This window comes from Ips typographus, linkage group LG16, assembly GCF_016097725.1.
Source record: "Ips typographus isolate SLU linkage group LG16, UJ_Ityp_2.0, whole genome shotgun sequence".
Lineage (NCBI taxonomy): Eukaryota > Metazoa > Arthropoda > Insecta > Coleoptera > Curculionidae > Ips > Ips typographus.
Window position 1 is genome coordinate 4984992 of NC_138437.1, and position 25838 is coordinate 5010829.

At 31.1% G+C, this 25838-nt stretch overlaps 1 protein-coding gene across 1 annotated transcript; it reads right to left on the reverse strand.

Annotated features, from left to right (window-relative positions):
• Nucleotides 1-1108: 1108 nt before the first annotated feature.
• Nucleotides 1109-22351, reverse strand: dcma (decima). The gene is made up of 6 exons (XM_081993839.1): nucleotides 22318-22351; nucleotides 16211-16317; nucleotides 6503-6669; nucleotides 1761-1897; nucleotides 1535-1711; nucleotides 1109-1479 (listed from the first exon to the last, which is right to left on the reverse strand). Exons 2-6 carry the CDS (start codon nucleotides 16307-16309, stop codon nucleotides 1364-1366), a joined length of 696 nt encoding a protein of 231 aa, XP_081849965.1. The 5' UTR covers nucleotides 16310-16317; nucleotides 22318-22351; the 3' UTR covers nucleotides 1109-1363.
• Between the last annotated feature and the right edge of the window lie 3487 nt (nucleotides 22352-25838).

Consider the following 25838-nt stretch of genomic DNA (forward strand, 5'->3'; position numbering starts at 1 on the left):
TTGAGACGTGTTTTGTGTTGTTCTTGTTGCGTTAATACGAATAACTAGTAAAATCATCTTGTAACAAAAAAAAATTCAATAGGAAACTGTGAGAATTTAAACTTTGAATAACGTTCCTTCACCTAAATATCTAGAGACAAACTTCTGGGTATATCGAAAACCAAACAGAATTAGGTTGACGTCACAAGGTTGAAATGTCTTTGCTAATAATGTAATGATAGTGGAACTTTCTATTCATTTGCTTTTAGGGCACTTTACAACAATTTTATTCCACAAAAAATGTTCTTTTAATGACAAGGAACAGGTGATTTATTCTCGTCGTCATTTTAATGTGGTTTGGTCTTCAGTATAGGAAGCACCATTAAAAATTAGAACCTTGAAATAAAACTCTTATTTAACTTCGAATTTTTATTAACGGGATATATCTAATAGTATTTTTTAACACAGGCTGCGATAAATTGGAAGTGTCCCTTAATGGTCCCCTATTATGACTACTACAATGTTGTGGGCTAGAGGTCCGTTTTCTGAGCACTTCATCACCACTTTATTCTCCAGAAAATCTTAAATCTATTAGCGCCAATAAAGTTTGTTTAAACTTACTTTATATAGCATATAAGAGATTGGTGAACTGACGGTGATTATATATAAGAATAGACAATGCAAGCTAGGAGAGAGCAATTATTGCCGTAAATTTGTGTTTAACCCTGTATATTTTAAAGCTAATCAGAGCGAAACAAATGCACTACTCAATCCAATGTTAACAATGAGCGTTTAATATTATATACATTTATAATTCTTTTGTTTCATAATTGCATTGAATGGCTAATTTATTAGAATATTAATAATTGCACGCGATCGGTTTTAGAATTGACACTAGACCTACATTTAGTGATATATTAATCAAGGAATAATAATAATTTAGGATGTATTATACAACATCTACTGTGTTTATATGTTAGTACTACTGGTGGTTAAATTTCAGACTCAAAATATACAATCAAATTCACTAAAAACCATCAATTTGTACTATTTGATATACCTTTTGTTTATAAAAATACCGTTATGATAAATTGGGTCAGAGAGCATGACTAAAGAAAATTGTATGAAGTTGAAATTTTGAGGTATTTTATTTGAAAGACTTGTCATGAAGAAGCAAGTTAACATCACCAAAAACCACAGTAAGACTGTTTTTGTTTGTGCATTTATAAATCTATAGCTTTTTTTCACTAAACTATAAAAATGGACCCATATATTAAACGTATTGACTTTGCTGAACAAGCCCTAAATCTCGTTCAAGGAAATTGGACAATGAATTTTGATTTTAGATGCTTCTCTTTCTTCCGAATTTTCGATCCTCACTCTGTCAGAGGTAAGTAGGCCGAGAAACACAGCAGAACAAATTCATGTGTCTGTAGACAAAGTTTTTACGTTTCTTGGTCCATTGGTTTGAGTTGTCTTCATTCAAAGCAGACGATTTTTCTGCAATAAATTTTCTAAGTTTACTAGACTTTACTTTTTAATTAGGTCCACTTACCAACGTTATTTTCTTGTTTAGGCATGTATTCTCCCATTTCTTTTAATATTTTTGCAATCTCCTCTGAATCTTTGGCAATACTGCATAGCTCCTCATGATTGAAGTCGGGGGTAATTTGTTTGCACAGCAAAATCTGGCTTATCACATTACCCAAATTTGAAGGACCAGCCCTGTTGTCTGTAAAATAATTTTTCTAGCTAACATTAACGCACTAATGTAGTCTTACCATAATAGCCGGACATATCCATTGGAACAATTTGGACCAATCTATGAGACTTGCGTAGTTCCCGGTAAAAAAGTTGGGTCATAAAATACAACATGACAAGATTCTGGTTATCCGCAGGTATCCCCTCATCAATTGCACTGAAACAACGTAAACTCGTTTAATAACCGGAAGCTCCCAGCTTGAAGGGGATTGGTCTTAATCTAATCTCTTTCCAGGGAGAGTTTGTCATTCGTAATAATAGCACAGACAATATGCTTAGATGTTCCTAGACTAAACTTTGTTGGCCAAATGGATTTACCTTAAAGCCGCTTCCCTTTAGTTCCAAACAGTTCGTTAATGTTCTTTAACGAGAGACTACAATTTGTAATTTGATTAAGAAATTGTACGAGGATAGTTTAACATTTTAACAAGATGAGTAGTGTTATCGAGCAGTTTTGGATTAAAACATAATCAGGGTAAAACACATATTGGACTCAACAAAGGACAAGACATTCTAGTCTATTTCTTTCACATGTAAGCCAAAATGTTCTGTTAAAGTTGTAGTACTGTAGCTGGGCTAATTTCCATAAAATATTACAGAGGTTAAATCTTTAATCAAATTTACTTACTTTCTTACAATTGGAAGGCAAAATTTGTATAGCTAGATTTCGTGACTAAAGTCCAGTTTTTAAATACTCGTATTAACATTAATTTCCACAAAGTACACAGTTTAAATCATGCATATAACAGGAAAATACTATTTTTAATTACATTCCATAATTAACTGTTTACTAATATTCGTAAATATTTACAGTTCTCGCTGATCGTTATAGAAGATTGATTCCGATTTACTGTATAAACCAAACATTTGAAATTCGGAAGCTGATAAACATAAAATTAGTAAATATTGCCTTAAATTTATTATTTTGATAGGCAACCTCCCTATTTAGGAAAGATGTTGTCATTCTCAGTTCCTTCAATGAACTGTAAGGGGAATATCATTATTAAACACTTCCAGTGTAAACGCCAGATATAGCTTTATAATTAGTTTCTCTCCATCTAAACATTTAAAAAATACTTTCTGAAATCTTCTTCTATGTCCATATAATAGCAGACTAAATTCAAAACACCCTTAGGCTTTGAAATACTTTTATTTGGACCCCACTAAAGGTTTCTTTCTTATTAACTCCATTCCAAAATATTGGTCCCTGTTATCGGTTAACTCGCTCCGTTCTATGCGATTTTCTTCCTTTTTCAGGGATAATGCACACATTCGCTCGACGTAAACCTAGAAAGGTTTTTACCTTGTAAAAAGTTCCGAGTTTCGACTTTAAGCCCAAATAAAAGTTATATAGATCATCCGGGACAGATTGATACAATATGACATCCCCTTGCGATGTTCTAGTTCTGTATATTGAATTTTAGTTTCATCTCTGCGAAAATGAAATTGCATACAATCTGAATCAATAGAAAAAGTATTTTTCTACTTTAAAAGGTACTGCAATAGTAGAATTTTTAATGAGAACCATAGGAATAATTATTCACTGTCAAATTGATGGTGAGTAAACCTGACCATTACAGTGTTTCTCATGTGTTGGGATTTTGGTAACCATAAGTCTGAGAAAGTTTTTAAGAATTGTATGTGAAATTTGTTTTCGGTTTACGGATATTTTAGTGTACTTTTTTACGAAGAAAACCGAAAAATGAGAAAAACAAGTTTAAAAAACAAACGGAACAAATGTGACACAATTTGACAGTTGAAGAAAAATTAATTACTATTGGGAATACTCGTAAAATGGTCATATGACCAACTATTTGATGACGTCACAGTAGCTCTGCATATTCTAGGAGCTTCAAAACTAGGAGCATCATGCCATAATGATTGTCCTTTGTTTTCCAAAATGGCGGTCAACTGGTACCAAATTATTTAAAAAGAGAAACTGGATAAGAAAAAATCGTTTTAAAGCCAAAAAAAAAAGAGAAAAATGAGTTTAAAAAGCAAATGTGACACAATTTGACAATTAATTATAAGAAATCAATACTATTGGAATACTCGTAAAGAGGTTATATGACCAATTATTTGATGACGTCACAGTAGCTCTGCATGTTCTAGGAGCTTTAAAACAAAGGAACATCATGACATAATGACTTTGTTTTCCATAATGGCGGACAAATTTTCCAATTCCAACTTGCACGACAAAAACTTAACAATACATGTTTTACATACAATTTTCTAAAACTTTCCCATTTTAACCGAAATTCCAATTTGGGACACACTGTATACATAACTGTACTGCCTGAACTGTATGGACAGAAAGTATTTGGTTTTTACATAAATTCTGTTTTATTTACAATTAATAATTTAAATTATCTCGTAATAAAAGCAGTACACATATTTTATGTATAACAATAATTGTTAAGTATTGATTTATGCAAAACCATGTAACGTTTGTTATCTGGTAATGAAAATATTGGGGTTATTTATTACTTACAATGATATTTCCTAAAAAGGCTAGAAATTCTAGTGTTTTGTTGTTGAAAATCATTACAAAATATAGTCTTTTTGTGTTATATTTCTCTATTAACATTTTTCACAACTTTCAGGCTTTTCAGCGGGTGAGACGTAATTCTACTAAAAATTCTTGTAAGCAGTTGACAACCATTTAGGGCCTTGTAAGTAGCTAAACCGAGTTCATTAGCAAAACCCTCCTATTATAAAAAAAACGTACTAATTAAAAGAGGTCTTGGAACAAATTAATGGCTTAGGCCTGGACAAAAGTACGTGCAGCAAGGATCAAAAGCAAAAACCGAAACAGTAAATTACCTTGTCAAAAAGTCTCCAAGGCAGGAAATATTGTAATTAAAGATATTGTTAGTAAATCCGCAACACTGCAAGACATGTCGTCTGTTTTAATGTAAATGTCCGCATTTTTCTGCAGTTGTTTACTTGAAACATTTTCTAGATAAGTGGGTGCACGATACCAGGATTGAAGAAATCTAGTATTTAAATTAGATCGTAAAAATGTGTGATGGTACTGTAAAGATTTTATCGTGCAATGTATGATGCTGTAAAAGTTTATGAAGCAATAAATAATCATGCCTCACGCTAGTTGGGTTTTAAAAAACGTTATTCAATTCTCTAGATTGATTAGTAAATATTATCCGACGGGTGGTTATTGTTTAGCAATATCACTCGGCGTCCGGTTTCATAAATACGAAACACTTTTTCCTCATCAACCCCAAACACATCCATTGTTACATCGCAAAAGCCGTCGGATTAATTTCTCGTTCCTGCAGTGTACTGGAGAGCTTTTGCACCGAGAATGAAACTTGGAATGACCTATTTTGTCTGGCTGCTAGAATAGGGAAATTGTCAAGACTAAATTCCCTATCATCTATTTTAAGTCGACTTCCTGTACTCAGGATCCTATTTAATCCCCACACAGGATTGATTAAATGTTTCCGATTGATCTGGAAATCGGTTTTAATAGTAAACCATTTTGTTTGTTTAGTTTGCACCACATTTGCATAACATCATTGCCTCAATTGATCCTGAGGCATTATGAGAGAATAATACATTATCAAAGTAGAAAGCGGTATTGTGGTGATTTTGTTTCAGAGTAGTTTAAAATTCCCTTTTCTACTTGACCTAATTAAAAAAATAACCAGCTTCCAGTTAAGGCGGTATAATTAACTGTCGAAGTATATAAGCATGTAAACACTGTATTAAAGGCTTAAAATATACATGGAAATGCTAAATGAAAATATTTTCCGCGTATACGTACCTCAAGATTATCAAGTAGCAGCACGTGTATAATTTATCACTCTTATTGCCTGACGCTTTGAAACTGACACATTCAAAATATGTTGCAAATACAAATCCTACCTTCAACAACTCGATAAATTCATTGAAATGAGCTTTGAATCCAACATATCAGGATATATCCTCCAATACGATGTGAACACATATCCTGTTCTTTTCCACCTTAAACAACTTTACACCCGTATCTCGTTCCAGATTTTGATACATATACATTTATTGAAATGAAGTTTGAATCCCTGACTCAACCTTACAAAACAATGTATTATTTTGTGGTTCGACCTAGTTCGTTTCGAATTTTACATTTCCGGAAAAGTGTAATGTTGGTTTGTAAGAACTGGAAAATCGATAGGAGTTGAATTCTATAGGACTCTTTTCAGAGAGAAAATTAGAAAACAGTTAATTTGGCAAATTGTCGCTTTAAAATTGGAAACGAAACCCAGAGGAAGTATAAAAGTGTAACCAATTTCTGACAAAATACTGTTACTAGTTTAGGAATTATACGATAAATGCGTCAAATGAATAATGTGAAATACCCTGTATAAAGTAGCTATAGCATAGCCAACATTTGGTCAAGACTTACAATACAGTGGGATAAACCCATCAAAAGATAAGGAAACAAATCATGCAGGGAAACAAAAACTCGTTAATAGCAAATAAATGCAAGATAACAGGACAAAACCTTTTTAACACCATAATAACAGTAACACATCTACACTAAAAAATAGTTTTTACTGTAAGCTGTCCAAAGTTATTATTAATTTAAAACCTTTTAAACGTTTATCATGCAATGTTCAATTATTTTCAACATTCTCCTCTTCCCTAATGGACAATTTTCCTATAATCGTTTTTAGGCCCCAGAGAAGTATCCTTTTTGATTAATATTGGCACGCATATTACTTACCAATAACTTTAGCATATAATATTAATTAATAATACTAACCTTTGAATATGGGGTAAAATCATTTGACTGGTACTCTTGCAGGCTTCCACGCAACTTCTCCTCAATTTCCTTATCCTCTCCCTGTGCTCTGGACAATCTCTTGATTGACCGATATTTACCAGAAGATCTCTGAACAGCGCAATTTGAGCATTAATATCCAACACGAGCTGAAACAAAATAAGTCGTGTTCGAAATGTAATTTCGTGGAAGGTTTTATTACTTCGCGTCTTCATTGTGCTCAATGAATAGAAAATCCTTAGCTCCCTTGTGGGAATTCGGTTAAGGAATAAATTTCGGTACGTTTGTAATAGCATCGGTCTTCTCGTGATTTATCGAATTTAAATTTGATTTACTTTTGGTGAAATAAGGGAAATTCCCTTTTCAGAAACATTAATTTCAGGTGATTTATCTGTGGCCCTCTACCCCACAATTAATGGAAAGTCGATACTAGTAATAAAGCACTCATTTTCACGAACTCCACTCTCGCCAATAATAACACAACAAACAATACAGCTAAAGGATTGTTATATAAATAGCAATTAATTTTTATTATTAAACATAACTAAAGTTAATAGAAAACTACCCAGGATTTAAAATATGACTATCATAGTACATAAAGTGTATTCGTTATAGCTTTGACCCACAATGTAAATGGAAATGTAATGTTTAAAAACTTAAGTCGTTAACCTAAGTTGGTAAATGTACGAAACACATAAACAACTCAAATAGAAGCTATTGAGGTCGGATAAAAATAAATTTAAAATTTCACTGTTTGGAGATAATATAAATTTTGAATTAGCTTTCTAATCTCAGTCGTGAAAAAGTTTAGACGACCATAAATCGTAAAAAGTTTGTGAATAAAATATTATCTACTCGCATGCCTGAAGCTTTTGTGCTTTTCTTGCAGAAGCATACATTATGTTTTTTAGTATTTTTGGCTAAATATCATCTGAATCAGAATTTTGCTGTATCTGTGTGTATGGCAACGAATTTCCAGGTCAAATTTGGATCAATAAAGTTTCAATAAATTAGCCCTTAAAGCCGTCTTCTCAAGATGAAAACGTTGTGATTTATTAGATAAATTTCCGTAAAAACAAGTCATCACCATTTAAAGAATTGATGCCACGTTTTCACAATGTGTAATTTTTCTTTTCCACTGCTCCAGATAAAATTCTATTAAATTTTATATAAGGAAAACACCTAAAAGCTTTAGTTAGGTGTCTCAACAGTCCTGCAATTATTTCAAATATTAGAGTGATGAAGAAAGTTAGTTTTACAATTTTAAAATATTTTTAGTGATTTGAAATTGACCAATTTTACCAGTAAATTTATGGGTGTATGTGTTGCTTGAAAGATTTTCCTGTCATAGTGGTCATTAATTTGAAAAGTCAGAAATTTAAAATTACTACACTTTTCATGCAGTCAGGGAGAAAAGCGGTGTCAAAATATGAACTGCCAGAAACACGGATTAGTAATTTACCGGTCAAATTTTACTAGTAAAGTATTACCGGTAATTTACCCATTACTAATTAAATTTCATATAAAAGGAAAAACCCTCAAAGCTTTGGTTAGATGCTTCCACAGTCCTACAATTATTCCAATTATTAGGATGATGAAGAAAAGAAGTTTCACAATTTTAAAACGTGTTTATTATATAGGAATTTTCAATTCTTTCCCTAAACAAATTCAATTTTATAAAACTAAAGAAATGGCTTATATTAATAGGAATTCCACAAAAGTTTTGGGGTAATAGCTGGAATAACGTTGCTTAAGCACATTTCCTGAATAGTTCCTAACAGCTTTTCGGTATCGTAAAAGCGGAAACATTATTACTAGGCTCTGCCTGTGTATCCTTTATCTTTTGCTATTACACCACACATCAGTCTTTTAGGAACGGGAGATCAAACCTATTAGTGGCTTAAGGGTTTCTCTACAAATTCAAGCTGCAGAATGTTCATTAGTTCATTTGCATTTACCGCATATTTGAAAATTTTGTCCCTACCGGCAATTTCACGAACCAGGACGCGGCAAGCATACTAAAATAAATACAGACTGCGACAAAAGTTTTATTTGGCTTTCTAATCCTTTAATTGCTATTTTCCTAGCTTAATAGCACTATCACAAACCAGTTTTGGTTGAGATAATTAATTTTATGCATAACTATTTGCTGATTACTAGTAAACTTTGAAAGAGCGTGTAAATTGTATTAGAGGCAAAACTTTATGACTGAAACACGCATTGCGTGTTTTGGGGTTGGAAGTATATTTTACTATACTTTGTAGCCTCAAAATCAAGATTTTTGTGTTCGCTTTGGTTCTTTGTATTCCCACTCACTATTGTGTTATAATTACTGACCAAACAGTAAAAATAATAAAAAAAAAACTTTCGTGCATGTTAAAAACTGCAATTTAGAATCCAACCCAGTTCTGGTGTAACTGTTTTATTTTACAGCTGAAGTTTGTAACTAATTCGGAAAGGTTGCACCATGTTTTAAAGTTCTGTAACATTGTTTAAAATTCAATAACAATAGATAAAGTTATCTTTTAGGTCAAAAGTTTCCTTGAACATATGGTCAAACATTTGAAATTTAGCTTGGCATAGAACAGACATTAGAAGGCATAAATTAATTTGTATTAGTCTTTTATTGATTTTAGTAGCAAAAAAACAATTAATTAAAAATAAAGAGTTGTGTTAAAGACTAATTATGACAGTTGAGCATTTCAAAGTGAGTAATTTAATTGGCAATTATCATAGCAAAGCAACCAATTAATTTTTGTATTTTTATTAGTACCCCCAGTAAAGAAAAATGTTACAAATTCCTCGGTGATTTTAATAATTTTGTCAAGGAACTAATTTTACAATTTAAATTTCAATTGTGAAAGTTACCCCCCGAGTTAGATTATTGAGTAATCTAATTAGAGTGAGTGCTTTATCGTGCTGTGAAAATGTGGTTTTTTCAATTGCCTCGTCTACTTAATCTACGTCGTTTAGTAAGTTTGCATAAGAAATTGAAAACTTATTAAAGCAGAAGAACATTGACCAGACTTCCATATTCCTCCTATTCCTATCGTAGATCCTAAAAGAAAATGGTGAATGCACACTTATTTCCGATATTGATCCCGGAAGTTTAATTACGAGACCGACCGAGTCATCTGATTCCTTAGAAGTTATCTGTTAAGAACGGCACAATAGCCCCTTATGTTCGATCATAACATGATAAAGGATGAAAAATTATGGTTAGTTTAAACGAGATATGGCTTTGTGCTCTGAATAATAAGTAAAGATTTACTTCCAACCAGGATTTTAATGCTTTATGATGTACTAAAAATTTAATATCTTCATATATCAAAGTTGATAATTGATCCTAGTTCCTAAACCATTTAAGGGTATAAATAAGGTCTAATTTTTCAAAGTATCTACTTAAATAAGCCTGGATATAGCCTAAAAAGAAAAACCCTGCCTGAGCTTTCAACGGATTTAAATTATCCTGAACGTGTCAGAACCTTCGGGGATAGCGATTGCTATTGCCTGTCAACCTAGATAAAAAAAAATGTGAGATAGGGTTACGAGCACCTGTCCATTAAATACATTGTGTAACTGAATAGCCACAGATATTCTTTTATGTGAAACTCCAAATAAATTTTGGGAGCTTTTAATTCCAAATTTCATCCACATTCCTTAATTGTGACGTTAACTTTATTCCAGATTTAATCCAATTTTTAGTTTTTGACACCATTTGTTTCTTTGACTGTTTTTAAATTAAAAAATAACGGTTTTGCTGTTTTAATTAAATTTATAGTCAAATTTTGGCATTCGCGAGTTTTACGTTTTTGAGTTGATTTTTTGTACAGTGTCAAGGTGATATTTGACAGCTTGAAAGTTGATATTTAATAATTGCAGCTTGAATTTGTCAGTTTTTTATTTTTGACGTAAAGAAAATTTCTATACTGCCTTCAACTGAATTTTTAATTTTCAGCAAACTGAAATTTGACAATAATAAGTCAATTTTTTGGGTCTTAGCATACTGGAAAAACTAAATGTTCTTGTGTTTTCTGCACTGTTTTATTGTTGAATAACTGTTTTTTTTGATAGAGAAGTTATGAAGTTTATATGTCGATGGATAGCCAGTAAAATGGGCTATAGAAATTTATTACATGGGTTGATATCTTCAAACGTTTGACCGTCAATTTTGACCAATGTTTTCTGTTCAATTTTCCTACATTGTTTTATTTAAACTTAAACAACTGTCTTATTTGACGAACAAAGAATACAGTTTTATATGTCGGTGGATAGCCTATTGACTAAGTGGGCTAACCAAATATATGGCAACATGGATTGATAGCTTCAACGTTTGACCGTTAGAGGCGTCAAAGTTGACCAATGTTTTTAAATACATTTTCATGCACTGTTTTGTTTTAGCCTAAATAACTGTCTTATTTGATGGACGAGGTATGAAGTTTTATACGTCGATGGATAGCTAATGAAATGGGCTATCCAAAAATATGACAACATAGGTTGATAGCTTCAAATGTTTGGCCGTTAGGGGGCGTCAAATTTGACCAACTGTCACAAACGTCCAAACTATCAAAATTCCAACAGAAAAACTCTTCGTCAGGTTGGAAAACACTCGACTGTGGATAGTATTGCTAAAAGTCTACGTTACACCATGAAAATGTCTTCTGTCAATTGTCTCAAACGTCAAAACTCTTCCTAAAACCTTCACTCTTCTAAATTTTAACTCGATTTGTGACAAAATTTTGGCATTTGAAAATTTGACGGTTTTAAATCGATTGTTCAATTAATATTGAACAAAAAATTGAAATTTCTGGTTTTATAATTTAAGGAAATTCTGACTTATGTTTGAGAGTTTAAAGTCAATTTTTCACTTCTTTCACAAAATGACAGTTTTAAGGTTACAGCCTGATGCTGAGGTTAAAAAAGAGCCATTTGGTACTCACTTTATAGGAAATTCTAATCAATTACATAGTAATAAATCAATTTTTTTTTTAGGTTTAACCGACTATTCTAAACAAAAAAAATCAGAATAAAGGCACGTGTTCCTACTTAATGGATTAGCCAAGTAAGTTTTGGAAAGATTTAATTCTCTTTGGTAATTCTATGTTGTTGAAATTTGGTGAAGATAATGGATTAAGATTTCGCATTGGCAACATTGCCCAAAAGCTTTAAATTGAATTTTAAAAGCTCCGAAGGCATGGATTTCGGATTAAACTTGCCATACCTGTAGCATAAATATTTAACTTTGAATGTTAGGAATTATGGAATTTTTAAATTGGAAATTGGATTTGTAAAGCTCTGAAAACAATTTTGTATTATGGGTGTTTACAAATTGGAAGATTTGTATGTTGTATTTCTCACATTTCTTTTAAAATTATGTTTTTTCCACCTAAACAATATTTCAACATTGAACACTGCTCTGAAAACTTGAGTATAGTTTTGTTTTATTTTAATTTATTAAAGTCTCCTACCACCAATAATGTGACATAAAATAAACAAAATTAGTTTTTTTTTACTGAGATCTAAATTAAAAACGTTACGAACATGTTACCCAACACGTCAGAAAGGGCCAGTCCTTATGTTGATCCGGGACTGGCATTGTTATGTTTAAAAACTTTCGCCGCACTATAAAAAGCATTTCGTTGTAAACGAAAAGCTCTAAAGCTCACAACTGATTTTAATGAGACAAGGACAATGTTACATGTTTGAATTGATATATTTTCAACGCCCACATAATAATTATTTAGCTTGTCATGAGGTATATTATTTTCTTGATGATGAACAGTATTTCCTAAAAAAACTTTTTGCCATAAAAACTAATTTAATAATTTTATTTACTATAGAAACAAAGAATATTCTGTAATAATTCAACTGGAAATTATTCCATTCCAACTAGGGTGTCTCAATCTGCACCAAATCTGATAAGTTAATGCGCTATGCCAGGAGTTTTGAATTAATAAAAAGTTATAGTCATCTGCATAAATCACTGTAGTTGGTAGCAACTCATATTTATGGAAAAATGCAGTGAATAATTAAGCTTTTCTATAAATTTATCTGATTTTGGGTCTGTTTTTAACTTGCAAAAGCTGAGGTTTTCAATAGTTTGAGTATTACATAACAAACCTTGGGTTTACTGAAAATAAACATAAATCAACTGTATAACAATAAAGCGTTTATCTTTAAATAGTCAATTTTTCTCATTTCCTTACTCATGAAATTCATTATGCTAATGGATTTTGGTTGGAGATATGAGCTCGAAATTTTCCTTTACATATATAAAACAAAGATATCTTTTATTTATTTAGAGAAATTGCAGACAACAATTTTACTTCTAAAGATGTTTCTCGTATGTGTTTCCATCTTCTGTCATGAACATGCAACATAAATTTATTATCAAAATCTCTATGTGTCCAAGAGTTGCTGTTTCTTCTTGCAATTTTGTTTGTATATGTTTGACTCAAGAGAGAAATGTCTCCAGTTTTGCCGTGTGTTTATATCAAAATGTATTTTATAGTTTGTCTTTAAGTGCGTCTATTTATTATACATTAACGCTTTTAGGTACTTCATTTACTAATTCCCTTGTTACAGTCTAGTTAGAAGGTTAATATGATTAAATCAGCAGCTAGGATAATGAAGCCTTTATTAAAACTCCCTTAACTGCTCTAAAACTGGTTTATATCGTTTTTGAATGAAATACGCTATTATTGCTGCAATACTCACCTATCAGTTATCAGTCTAAAAAGACTAGAAAACCAACAAAACTTCCTTATAAAACAAACATGGTGATCAATCAAATGCAACTCCCTCCTTAATCGATGATGTTGTTGATTAATAATAATTATGAATATTAATTGGTAATTAAAAGTGATTACATTATAACTTCCTGCCTTTGACTATGCTGGAACGTTAACGTTTAACACAGTTTTCCGGGAAAGCCGGATTAATGTAATTACTTAAGTTTGTGATCATACTGAAACATCTATTGTTTATATTAAGTTACAGCAAATGTTCAGGCATGTTAAAAAATTAGTAAGTTATAATCAAACATCACCAAAATTGGTAATTAGACAAGCTTATTGTCATATTTCCATTTTCTATAATTGGGAGACAAAAAAATATTAATTAATTCAAATCTCCATGAGCTTAGATATTTTGAGAACTGAAAACGGTTAAATAATTAATAATATTCCACCTTTTGTGGGTCATCCCTTTTATTTGGTAGCTCTTTTCTCGTTCAGGCAAAGCTAATCCCTCTCCACAAAAATAATTTTAATTGTATTATGAGCTTTTGATGTTTGCGGTTTTACTCAAAATTGTTCACTGTGCTGCCAGCAAACGAGCTAAAAAATGTTTTCCTTTTTTAGTATGCATAAAATAGAAAATAATTTAGGTAGTAACTGTTTTTTATTCTAGAAACTACTGAATTTAAAAAGGCTGAAAATTTTTATCTTAAAACCAATTTAGGGACTGGGGATATAGTTTACTGACAAAAATAAGCCAAAGTCAAACTGATTTTGTTACTTTTCAACTATGTTTCGTTATTTTGTACCTCCATAGGATTGAATTTGACAGTTTCTAAGTTTAGAACAGATCTGTAACTGACGGTCAAATGTAAAAATTCCACTCATAAGCTGTAAAATACCTTTGGTACTGTTTATACTGATTTTACTGGATTTTAAGAGTGTGTTGTGCTTTTACAGCTTTATGGAAAGGATTTTGATGGTTGCCACATTTAAAATATATTAAACAAAGTCAGAAAGATACAACCAAATATTACAAAATGACAAAAATGAACTGATGAAGGTATAAAATGCATTCAAACAAAATCACACTAATTTTGTTACTTTTCAAGTATGTTTCGTTGTTTTGCACCTCCATGGGATTGAATTTGACAGTTTCTAGGTTTAGAACCGAACTCTAAAAAATGTCATAACTGTCAAAATTCTACTCAAAAAACTTTAAAATACGTTTAGTACTGTTTATACTGATTTTACTGGTCTTTAAGACGGTTTTGTGGTTTTACAGCTTTATGGAAAAGATTTTGACGGTTGTCATAAAATTAAGTCAGAAGCATAAAACCAAATGCGAAAAATGCACTAATGAAGGTATAAAATGCATTCAACCAAAGTAACACTAATTTTGTTACTTTTCAAGTATGTTTCGTTGTTTTGTATATTTATAAGATTGAATTTGACAGTTTTCAATTTCAGAATATTAGAACAGAACAAAAGACTTGACAAGCAAATATCATCTGTCAAAATATGATGTAATAATGTAATAGTAAGGAAAGTCAAGGTTTAGGAATAACACTATGCACTTATCCAGACTTTTTAGAAGAAAAAGAGAACCCTCTATATAACTTTTCAAATAACCAACTATGCAGCATAGAAAACTTACTTATTTTTGGTGTTTGAGCTCTAATTCTGAGCAATTATATCACACTTTATAAGCAACCAATTACTATTTAGCTAAGTAAAACATCCTGTTTCTAAAATAAAGTGAGTAATGATTTTATTCTATAAAATAAGACAAAAAGAAGACTACAGAGAGCACGTTGGTAATTTAAAAAAATATTTTCACCGAAAAACAATTTAGTAAATAACAGCATGTAATAAGGGTAAAAAATCCTTGTTGAGGTAAATTGAATTTTTGCCTTTATTGAAATAGAACTGCTTTGGAGGTATATGAGAGGATATATGAAAAACAACTTATTAGCATTCTGATACAAAAGCATAAATAAATCGTGGGCCTTAGAATAAAGAAATTTGTAATATAATGACAGGCAATTTGTACGGCTTCTATTATAATGGATTGCCCCATTGAATTAATATTCCAGTAATGTGATTTCGTTTTGTTCCAGTAAAAAAATCACATTTTCGCCTTTTCTAACAAAGCCAAAAATTCAGTTTTATTAAATATGGGATTTACGTGATTATTCTGCAAGTGTTCCGGCTGTAACGTACGTTCTTATATAAAATTGGGATCCAACCCCGAAGGATTAGGGATTCCATTAAAACCTTGAGAAGGTGTAGCGCCGAAATGGAAAAAGTCCCCGAAACCATATAAGTAAGCCCACCTCACATTAAATTATATTGGGTGTTAAACTGTTGTAGTAATATTTTTAGATAGAGAAAATATCTTTTATTGCGGTGTTTGTTACAGAAGCTGGGGAATAAAAATATTTACCTCTCACATAACCTAATACAACTGGCTCTTTTTAAAGCTTCAATACGAACGTTTCGACCGCATAAAAGTGATTTATGATATATAAAGCTTTTAAGGTTGCTTTTGAAGTTGTAAACTCCATTTTCTATGTACTTAAAAACATATCCAACTTTAATGTAACTGTAGCAGTTTTGTAAGTGCAACCAGGAAATTTGATTGTTCAAACTTTCGATGCATTTTTAATTGTAGCTAAATTGACTCTACTGGAAGCTAAAGATTGCTTCTATAATAGAACAAGAGATACATCATTCACTTGGATAGGTTGTAATTACTTGCCTTGGGTTTTTTTTCGTTTTCCAAACTGCTAAAGACTACTTCTTTGTTGGCACAAGTACTTGACAAACAAAGAAAATGAGGCAAAACGTAAATAAAGGGGCTTGTTTCTGATGTACTCAACCTCGCTCTTACTTTTTTAGCACAACTACTTTCATAACATCGCAAAAAGAGGTCTTATTAAGCAAAACTTACCAAGTTCACTTTTATTGGGTCATACGCATTAACATACACTGACGCTCTTCTGTTTATTAGTGACTTGCAGCCAATAGAACTGGACCTTCTGCCTGCCATCAAATACCCTAATAAACAGAAAAATATACTGTAAAATAAAGTCACTAAACCTAAAAATATACAGTCTAAAATATTTGTTGAAGTTAATGCAATGCGGACGCAGAATGACCTGTGAATATTTTACGACCCTAACCTGTTGTTTATGCCTACCCTCTGTTATATTACACATAAATTTCGAAACGGTTTGTAAACTGTAAAATTAGCTTTGTTATAATAGGTCCTAAAACCGAGCTTACAGCACAATGACTGTTAGAAATTATAGTTTATAGTAAAAATTTGAATTTTTCAGTCAAATAGAGTAACTTGTTTGACTAATTTAATAGTAAATTAGCGCCTGTAGATATTTCAGTGTTTATTAATGACAATTAATGTAGATATAACCTAATTAACCTTGCAAGTTAATTAAGGTAGTTGCCATAATATCAACAGACTAATATGTTACAGAATTTTAGTTGATCAACATTATCCTGTCACTCCTTCATACCTTCAAAATAAGAAGTTTATATTCTGTCTGTTTTATTTGGTTCTGAATAGGCTTTAGAATCAACGTACAATATTTATATAATTTATTGCAAAAATAAAAAAATAGAAATAGTCTTTGTGGATGACTTTCATAGTTGTCACGCTATTTGAACCTTAAGAAGAGAAAACAAATAAATGTCCTAAAGATTAGATACATCAAATTTAGGAATCATTAAAAAATTTAATAATATACAGGGTGTTCTAAATAAGCAAGTTGGTGAGTACAAGTACGAGTTCTAAAAGTAAACAAATCACAAAAAGTATAAAACAAAAATATTTTAAATTATGAACCAGAATATTTTAGTATCAAAATAAAGATATTAGACAAGTTCGTTCGTAAGCTAACCAATATAATGGATGAAATTTTCGAGTAACATAATATTTCTCTTTCCTTCTAGTAATTTTAAAACTTCCTGTCTGAAACCGGTGTTGTTAATTACTTGATTTACTTGAAGAAGCGTTCTTTCAAACCCTGACAAATCTAATTTTAACAATCGGTGTAGAGTTTTAATCCTCAAAAGGGTTTTGTTCCTTTACTTTCGTCCTTAACTCCTGAAACTTTGTAATGTTGAGAAGTATTTAGCCACTTTCAGAGAAAGTTTAAGTAGTTGATGGTTTTTTTTTGTTAATCGTTTTTGATAAATTATTTTCGATGATTTGAGCAAAAAAATGTTTATTTATTCTGATTGCACTTAATTAAATCCAAACCAATTTATAAAGCAAGCCAAATCAATGGAATATATCATAAATTTCGTGATAATTTTAGTTTCAATAATACCGGAACTAATTTAATTAATTGCAATATAAGCACCTCTAATTCGAATATAATAGACGCTTTTTTCTTTTATTTGCAGTTCAATAAATCTACAATTTATGGCATCGACAATTTGAGATCAAACTTCCTAAATATCAAACTTTTATTCGGAAACTGGGTCTCTCCAAAATTGAATCAAACGTCGGTTATGCGATAGTTCTTACAAAGCTATCAATATTTCAGAAGCGTCTCGCTATGCGAAGGACGAAAGTTTCAGACAGGAGATGAAGGATTTTTAGGAGTTTTTATTGAACTTTTGCAAATATTTGAGACTAAAACGATATTCAAAATTTTTCTAGGTTATCCCTGAGTGTTGGTAAACTAGAAAAAAGTCTCATATTTTTACGATGGAAACTAGGCCAGTTCAGTTCAAGCTTTACTGATAATGTCAAAATTGAAATAGCACAGCTCAGAAATTATATGTTCTGATTGGTATTTAATAGACGTGTTGTCCATAACAATGCTGAAAATTGTTGGCATTAATGCATACATTTAATAATCGTTGCGTTTACATTACTAATTAGTACTAATCCTTTATAATTAACAGCTTGTTACCGACCTAATAAAAGCATAAAAGTTCAAATAACTCACAAAACAGGTGTATTTTAACTTCTGTCACAATTAATTTGAAAGTGGTAATTAGGTAATATGATTCTTAATTAAATTTGGATTACTTTGCTGCCTTACAAATGAGTAACATTTAAATGCCATGACAAAAGAAAATGGCAACTAAATCTGGACAGATCAACATGTTAATTTTTGTTTCATTTCCTACAGGGCTTATAACCAAATCCTGCAGAATCAACATTTGTACAAGGCAAACCCTTTTTAAAATTCCAAATAAGAAGTGCCGTTTCAGAAAGCGACTATTGGAATTAACATCTCACCAGGAAAATTAAAATCAACCTTGACAGACCCCCAATAAACAAAGGGTGCGTTATTTGCTGAAATAATGCTGGCGGTTTTAAAACGGTGAGGAAAAATTTTAATTTAGCCCTAAAATGCCAGTCGAAAAACATACACTGTGGCCAGAAACATAAATAGGAACTTTTTATGAAATTTTTTTGCAGTTACGTCAACAGGGTTGATTGCTTAAGGGTAGCAACACCAGTAATTGAACAAAGTAATGTTTGCAAAGAGAATTTCTGCCTGAATGAACTCTCCAAGCAGGAATGCTACACTCCCTTAAATTGAGTTGAAATTGGAGTTTCAGTGGACCAGATTACAACTTCTTCATTCAGTCCTTTACCAAGTTTATGGGTCGTAAAACATTTAGAAATCTATATCGCCGGGATCTTCCAAGTGTATTTACTTTGAGACAAATAATCATAACATTATATGATTAATTTACTGACACTCTCATAAAACAGATATTGATAATTCATTCAACAAGGTGCAATTCCTTAATCTGTCGGTAACAAAGGAATTAGTTTGTTTATTCAAGAAAATCTTGAGAACTAATCTAAGACATAATTTCAATATATGAAAGTGAATTTGAATATGACGTCCCAGTTACTTTTCTTGGGACATTAGTAAAATGCATTTACTGTGTAAAATGAAAAACTAAGAATGCTGAAAATGTAGGTGATATTGAAATAAATGACAAAAACGATTAGGAAGCATTTTGTGTTGAATGCTGATGGACATACAATGGAACATTCCATAAAAGATACCAGAAGAACAGAGAGATTAATTGCTTTAATTATAAACTGGACAGAAGAAATTAGTCGAAAATTACTTTTGTCAATCCACTTAAATAAAGTTGAGGAATTTCAGCCCCCTAATAACTTGAATTATTTCTAATAAAATCCAAATTACCTTTGACTAATTAGTGATAAAAACAAGGCACTAATCAGAGAGTGTATACTGCCAAATAATAGAAAGTTACTGGATGGAAAGTTTTAATTGGATATTTATTTGACTGTAAGAAAACAAACGGATGGTCGTTTTTAATGTCGCCAGTCTTTCGCATTTAATTCATGGCAACCCACGCAAACATTTAAAAAAAAACGTTTGTTTTCTTAGATTGTTAAATCCAATTAAAACTTCACTCAGATACAAATTTGAGATTTTAACGGAGTTAACTTTTGATTTTAAGTATCTTCTCTGTGAATTACATTATTAGTAATGTTGTGTACCTTAGCAGGAAGCATATAAACAAAATTGGGATAAAAAGAGCATCAAGCAAATATGCCGCTTAGGGATAAATTATGTATACGAGGCAAGAATGATGAAATTTGCGGGGTGTACCAAAGGATACGAAATTACTTAGTAATCAAAATTGAAGAAAAGGGACATTTTGAGGAGAAAAGTTTTTCTCGTCTTTGAATTAGACTGAAATTATAACAATAGCATCCAAGTCGATATATTTTATGCTACTACACTGTTTTAAGAAAATTGTAGAAATCAACAATGATTTTGTTGTTTTTCAATAAAAAAATGTCATTGCAAGTTAAAAGCTTAAAATTTACATTATTGATGATAATAGAAAAAGTCTATTTTGGTTATAGCATTAACCTGTTTTTTGTTGTTGTGGCAGTTTTATCAGAATGAGATTAACACTAGTAAACACTCACTTTGTTGATTTTTGCAAAACAATTCTCCAAGATTGAAAAAGAAACCTAAAAAATCCACCATGCCTTAGAAAGATACTAGTCACCTATCCCAAAAGTCGAAGCATAGCAGACACGCCTAAAAATTACAATTTCTATTGCAAACGGTAGTTTAATACTGTATTTACGACAATTTGAGATGTCAAAAAAACTAACATAATTGCAGAAGAACTGTTCCCAAAGTCTTGAACATGAAACTAGAACAATTCCATTTTTAAAAAAACTGTTTACCTGGATTGTAAGTCGTAGTTTAATACTGTATTTACCCCAATTAGACAGGATGTTGAAAAAATTGACAAACATAACCTTAGAAGAACAGTAGTCAACTGCTCTAAAACCACTCCTGAAGCAAAATTTAAACTATAACGCCCTTACGTTTTTTAAAAACCTGAAGGACAAAAATATCTGAAGAACTGGTTCATTTTTCGTTGCAGAAATCCATTACGACAGGGACTTTTGGCTAATTTGAATTAAACAGAATTTTTTTTCTAATTCTTCCTGTACATGAGATCTAGAAGTCTGATTTACCTGTAGAAAACTAGACTTGTACAGGATGTTAACCACAAAAAGAGCATTCCTGACTAATTAACAAAGGTTTACATATTTTATTCGTCAGGTTCTTAAATTAAATACACAGGTAAACGTGTGAATATGATAAGGGCAATTGGCAAAAAGAGAAAACCGTAGCTGCATTATATTTCCAAATGAAACAAAATCAGTCTAAAAATTTTGTACTTGCAATACTTCACTTTACTCACATCCCACGTAATTTAATTCATAAAATTCTATAGCTAGAATATTTCAGTGGGTTTTGATAACATAAAACTTTCCATTTCCATTATCTTATCTGTATTATTCACTTCAATATACTAACTTTTTGCTAGTATTGTAAATTTTAGGCAGAATTTATGTACTAACTAGTCAAAAGCAGTAAGGAAATAAAAACCACTGGCTCAGTCAATTGGCAACCCTCAGCACACATTTAATAGCAAATTTACATAATAAATCACAAATTACTGAAAACACTTTGAAACACATGTGAAAAGTAGGAAAAAAATTTTTTTACTTACAGTAGCGTTTACTTCCTCATAATGATAAGGCATAGAGTACAAATTTAAATTTATGATAATGAAAATGTGTGCGAGACGCAAAAGCAAATAATGCTGACAATTACAGTTTGACTTAGTTGAGTGTAAAAGTTGTTGAATAATTCAAAAATCTGTTCCACATTAGTCACTACTACTCAAAAGAAATTGCTTTAGATAGTTTGGTTTCCCTTTTATGTTCGTGTCATTTCAAAGGTTAAAATTGCAAATCCTGCTGAATTTCTCTATGGACACTTCAAGTTTGTATCCGATATGTGACTAATACACAAATCATCATACATGCATTTTAGATGGGTGTACCATTAAATGAAGCTGAATAAACATGAAGGATTTATGGGATGCAACCCAGCATTCAATGAAGCTATACATTCTTGTGATGAAACTGTTTTGGGAAATGAAAAGTTTAATTTCGAAAGGGTGAGATGGTTCATTAATAAGTTATTATTTGCGTTTGTTGTAGTTTGGCACACCAAAATGTAAATTAAAATCTAATTAAATATTAATTTGGTGCTTGAATTTCAGCCGCAGCTTTGCATGAGGAGGTAAATAAATTCATATAAAAACCAACCTGTCCTCCTAAAAGTGAAACTATTATTTTTCTATGTAAATTCAATTTATTTTTGCTTCCACTGGCCGAATTTCGGTCTGAATTGCCCACTAGAAAATCTAGAAATTGCAATTCCGCTCATTTTCGAACAAGAAAAATTTTTAGCGCAAATATTTTCTACTCTCTACTGTTATTTGTGGTTAATGAACCAGATACCAATAATGAAAATTAATTAAGTTTGCTGGTATGTGTTTCATTAACTGTTACAAACTTTTAGTCACTTCTTCAGACAATTCCGAAAAAACTGAAATAACTCATAGAATTTAAAAATAAATCGAATTTACTGCTGGCAAATTTTTTAAAAAGTTTTAACGGAACATCATCTAAAGTACGATCTCGTAAATTACCTTTGGCCAACGAAGCCCTTGTGCAGTAGCCGACGCCCACGAAAAGACTGAAAGAGCCAGAGGAACTAGCGCAAGCTCATACCATCGATTGCAGCAAGCACGTGCTCTAACAAGAATTGAGATATTTCCACCATTTTACGCATAACCCCCCCTCTGGCAATTCAGAACTAGACCATTAGTTTATTAAAGAAAAGTTTAGCATTATTTACCCTGACGGAAAAAATACACGTCAAACTTCAGATGTTAACTTTTCTTAGAAGTTCGAAACTTATTTTTAACCTAATTTGATTGATGCTGTTGTGGAAAACCTGCCGGAAACTCTTCGTAAATATTTACTCAACAATCAACAATACAATGTTATGAACAAAACTTTCACTTTTAATAAAACATCAATAATTGTTGGTGCGTTACCGCAGTTTACCCATATTGCGTATTCGCAAATTATTAACTTGCTCAGTTCTCAGTGAATGGTGTCGGAAACCAGGGAATATCAAATTTGCCAGAAACACGTTTGTGTTGAGTTTGCAAATGGCAGAGAATGTACAAGCCTAAATAGAGGGCAAATTAAGTGGATTGTGGGAATGGACAGTGCTGTTTCATTACATTAGATAAATCTTGATCTTCTTTGCAGTTGGAGGTGATAAAGAGTTTATTTAGAAGTAGCGTTGTTTTTTATCTCTTAATTAAACTCAACTCTAAATAAGGGAGGTTAAACAAAAATATCACCTAATTGATCCACACAGTTTACCAAAAATGGTGTTAGTTACTTTAGTGTATTATGGCCAAATCTCTTCATATTTTAATTCATCAATTTTCTTCTCTCTTATTTTACCACTTTTTGTTATGTATTTGCAACAATTTCTGTATTGTCATTTTTTAAATTATATCTCTCAAATAACTGATTCAAAAGTAAAAAATAAGAAAAATGTTTATATTGACATGCTTTATAAAGAGACTGCAACCCTTCAAGCTCTATAAAAATAGAGCTCCTGCTCTATAGCTACTGCCTAACCTGTTAAAAACTTAATAGGCGATTCGCTGGCTTTCTGACGCTTACGCCCCTCTATAACTGGAAGTTTATGGATAACTTTACACAAACAAATCTGTTTTATTTTAAAGTTAAATTGGCGATTGGGTGTATTAAGTCAACTACTCAAATCACGTGCCCAACAAAAGGTAAAGAGCACGTTTCTTCTAAACCTAAAACTCACTTACAGAACACTTCATAGAATTATTTCATACGTGCATAGCTTATGAAGAGATCTTCAATCTTTACTAGAGGCTTATAATTTGCCGTACCTTTAAGGAAATTCAAGTCGGATGGAAAGCTTTTACAATGCTTATCATGATCACGTAATTCAGATTCCGTTTGAAATTGCCATTTATTTGTGCATGCAACGTATGCTTTGTATTAAAAGAAGTTTTTTATGTGGTATTACTTATAGGAATTTAATATGGGTGAATTTTTTATTAAGCTTGATTAAGCCTTTAAAAATGACGAAAGTGTAAATTATTTAAGCTTTTAGCGTTAAAACCAAAGTAAATTTATTTATTTTAGAGCGAAGTTTAGCAATGATGATTCAAAACTTAATTTCCTGATATTATACATAATGTTTTAATGAAAATCTGATACTGAAAGCAAAGTTTAATTAACGAAAATTTTAAGGAGAATGCAGTAAAGAAACTTTTGTAATATAATAACAGATTGGTTTTATTAATTAAAAATGAATTGCTTAATCAGACCATTGTTTCTGCTCCTATTTACATGACATCTGCTGTTAATTTCAGTTAATACACTGCAGTCATAAAACTATGAAACTTTTAACCCCCTGTGGACAAGTAAAGTTTTATTAAAGCATAAGAAAAAAACAATGTTTATGAAATCTTACAATAATTATTGTTTAAAATTATTGTGAGATTGTTCAGGATTAGAGAAGTTACCAGAAAATTCACGGAATTGAACTTCTTTGGAATTTTTAACAAATATTTCTAACTAAATATTAATTCAAGCAAATTGCTTAACAAACTAAGGAAATAACGCCAAATTAGTACCAATAGAAACCTATACTATTGTGACTGTTTTTAAAGTGTTTTTATGTAGTTAATTTTGCACTTCTAGAAAAGTGTCTTCTAGAATTTTTTTTCTTAACAATTTCATGAAAAAACTTACTCAATTGTCATACTGACAAGGCTGTGGCAACATCTTAATTTAATTGGCAGAAATAAAAACCTTTTTTTAATTTTTAACATTTGAAAGACACTATTTTCGTTTTTGGGGTAAATAAGTCTCAACAGTTTTTCTATAATTTCACAGACAAAGACAAAAATATACTAATTGAAGTAACTTAATCAATTAATAATTATAAAGTACCTGGTTGTTATACTTAAATTTAGGTTCGGTGAGGTTGATGTTGATATTTTCATTATGTTAACAAGAAAATAATACAAAAGTTATAAGAGTGTAATAAATAGGTTATTAATTGAAAAAACTTAGTTGCATTTTTCTGTTTTTGGTAGAAAACTGTTGCAAAGTCAATTTTTTTCTACTCCTGACCCACGTCACTCTAATATTTACAGATTGGTATTGACACACACACAAGTTCTTGTATTTCTTTCTGTAACAAAGATATTTAAATTTGCAGCTCAGAATAGACGTAAGACAGATTTGCCTTAAAACTAAACTTAAAACAGCTAATTAACTGCAAAAAATTTGAATTGAGGTTATGACTGATTAACTGCAGCATAAATGAGATGACCTATAAAATGCAAATTAACGTTTTACGTCCATGCACATATTGTAAACATGACTACCCAATTTTGCAAGCGGTCGTAATAAGGGCAAAGAGTTGTAATAAAATTAATTTCATGATTTTAACTCATACACGTATGACTATAGAATTGGAGTAAAAAACCAATAACAGATTAAAAGCTGAAAAAGATTTAATATACCTACTCATGATATAAACTTCACAGCCAAAACCACCTCTCTAACTGTTTTGGTTCCTGAAATTTGCTCTATTCCAGCTCTGTGAAAACTAGGTTATGCTCCAAGTAGGACTGTGATGTTTTGATATGTCATTCATGAAAATGTCCCTAATAATTCACAACAAAAACCACCTCTTTAACTGTTGTGGTTCCTAAGATACAATTTTTTTCTGTTTTCTGTTTAGTTCAGTTTTTTGCACATTTTTCCTATCCAGCCCCGTGAAAAGCCTCACAAATTTTACGTAGAACTGTGAATTTTTCGATAACTTTCTAACTAATCCAACGGAAAAACCCCTCCGCTACCTTTTTTAGTTTATGAGATATGGATTTTTTATGATAAGTTGTCTTTTTTGCCTAAACTGCACTCTTTTCCATTTCAGCTTAGTAAAACACCTTAAAGACTTAAGGTAGGACTGTAATTTTTGTATGTGTCTTTTCTGAAAGTGTTCTTCAAAAAAGACACATACAAAAGATTTTTTTTACTACTGCTATATAACAAGCAATACTTAGCATAGTACAATATCTAAATTTAAGTT

What these genes read in the sequence shown, in the direction of transcription:
- dcma (XM_081993839.1), bottom strand. Translation starts at nt 16,309, where the DNA reads ATGGCAGGCAGAAGGTCCAGTTCTATTGGCTGCAAGTCACTAATAAAC. An exon ending in ATTTTACCCCATATTCAAAG is followed by an intron (nt 1,898 to 6,502) that starts GTTAGTATTATT and finishes ACGTTGTTTCAG; the next exon opens with TGCAATTGATGAGGGGATAC. An exon ending in TAAACAAGAAAATAACGTTG is followed by an intron (nt 1,480 to 1,534) that starts GTAAGTGGACCT and finishes AATTTATTGCAG; the next exon opens with AAAAATCGTCTGCTTTGAAT.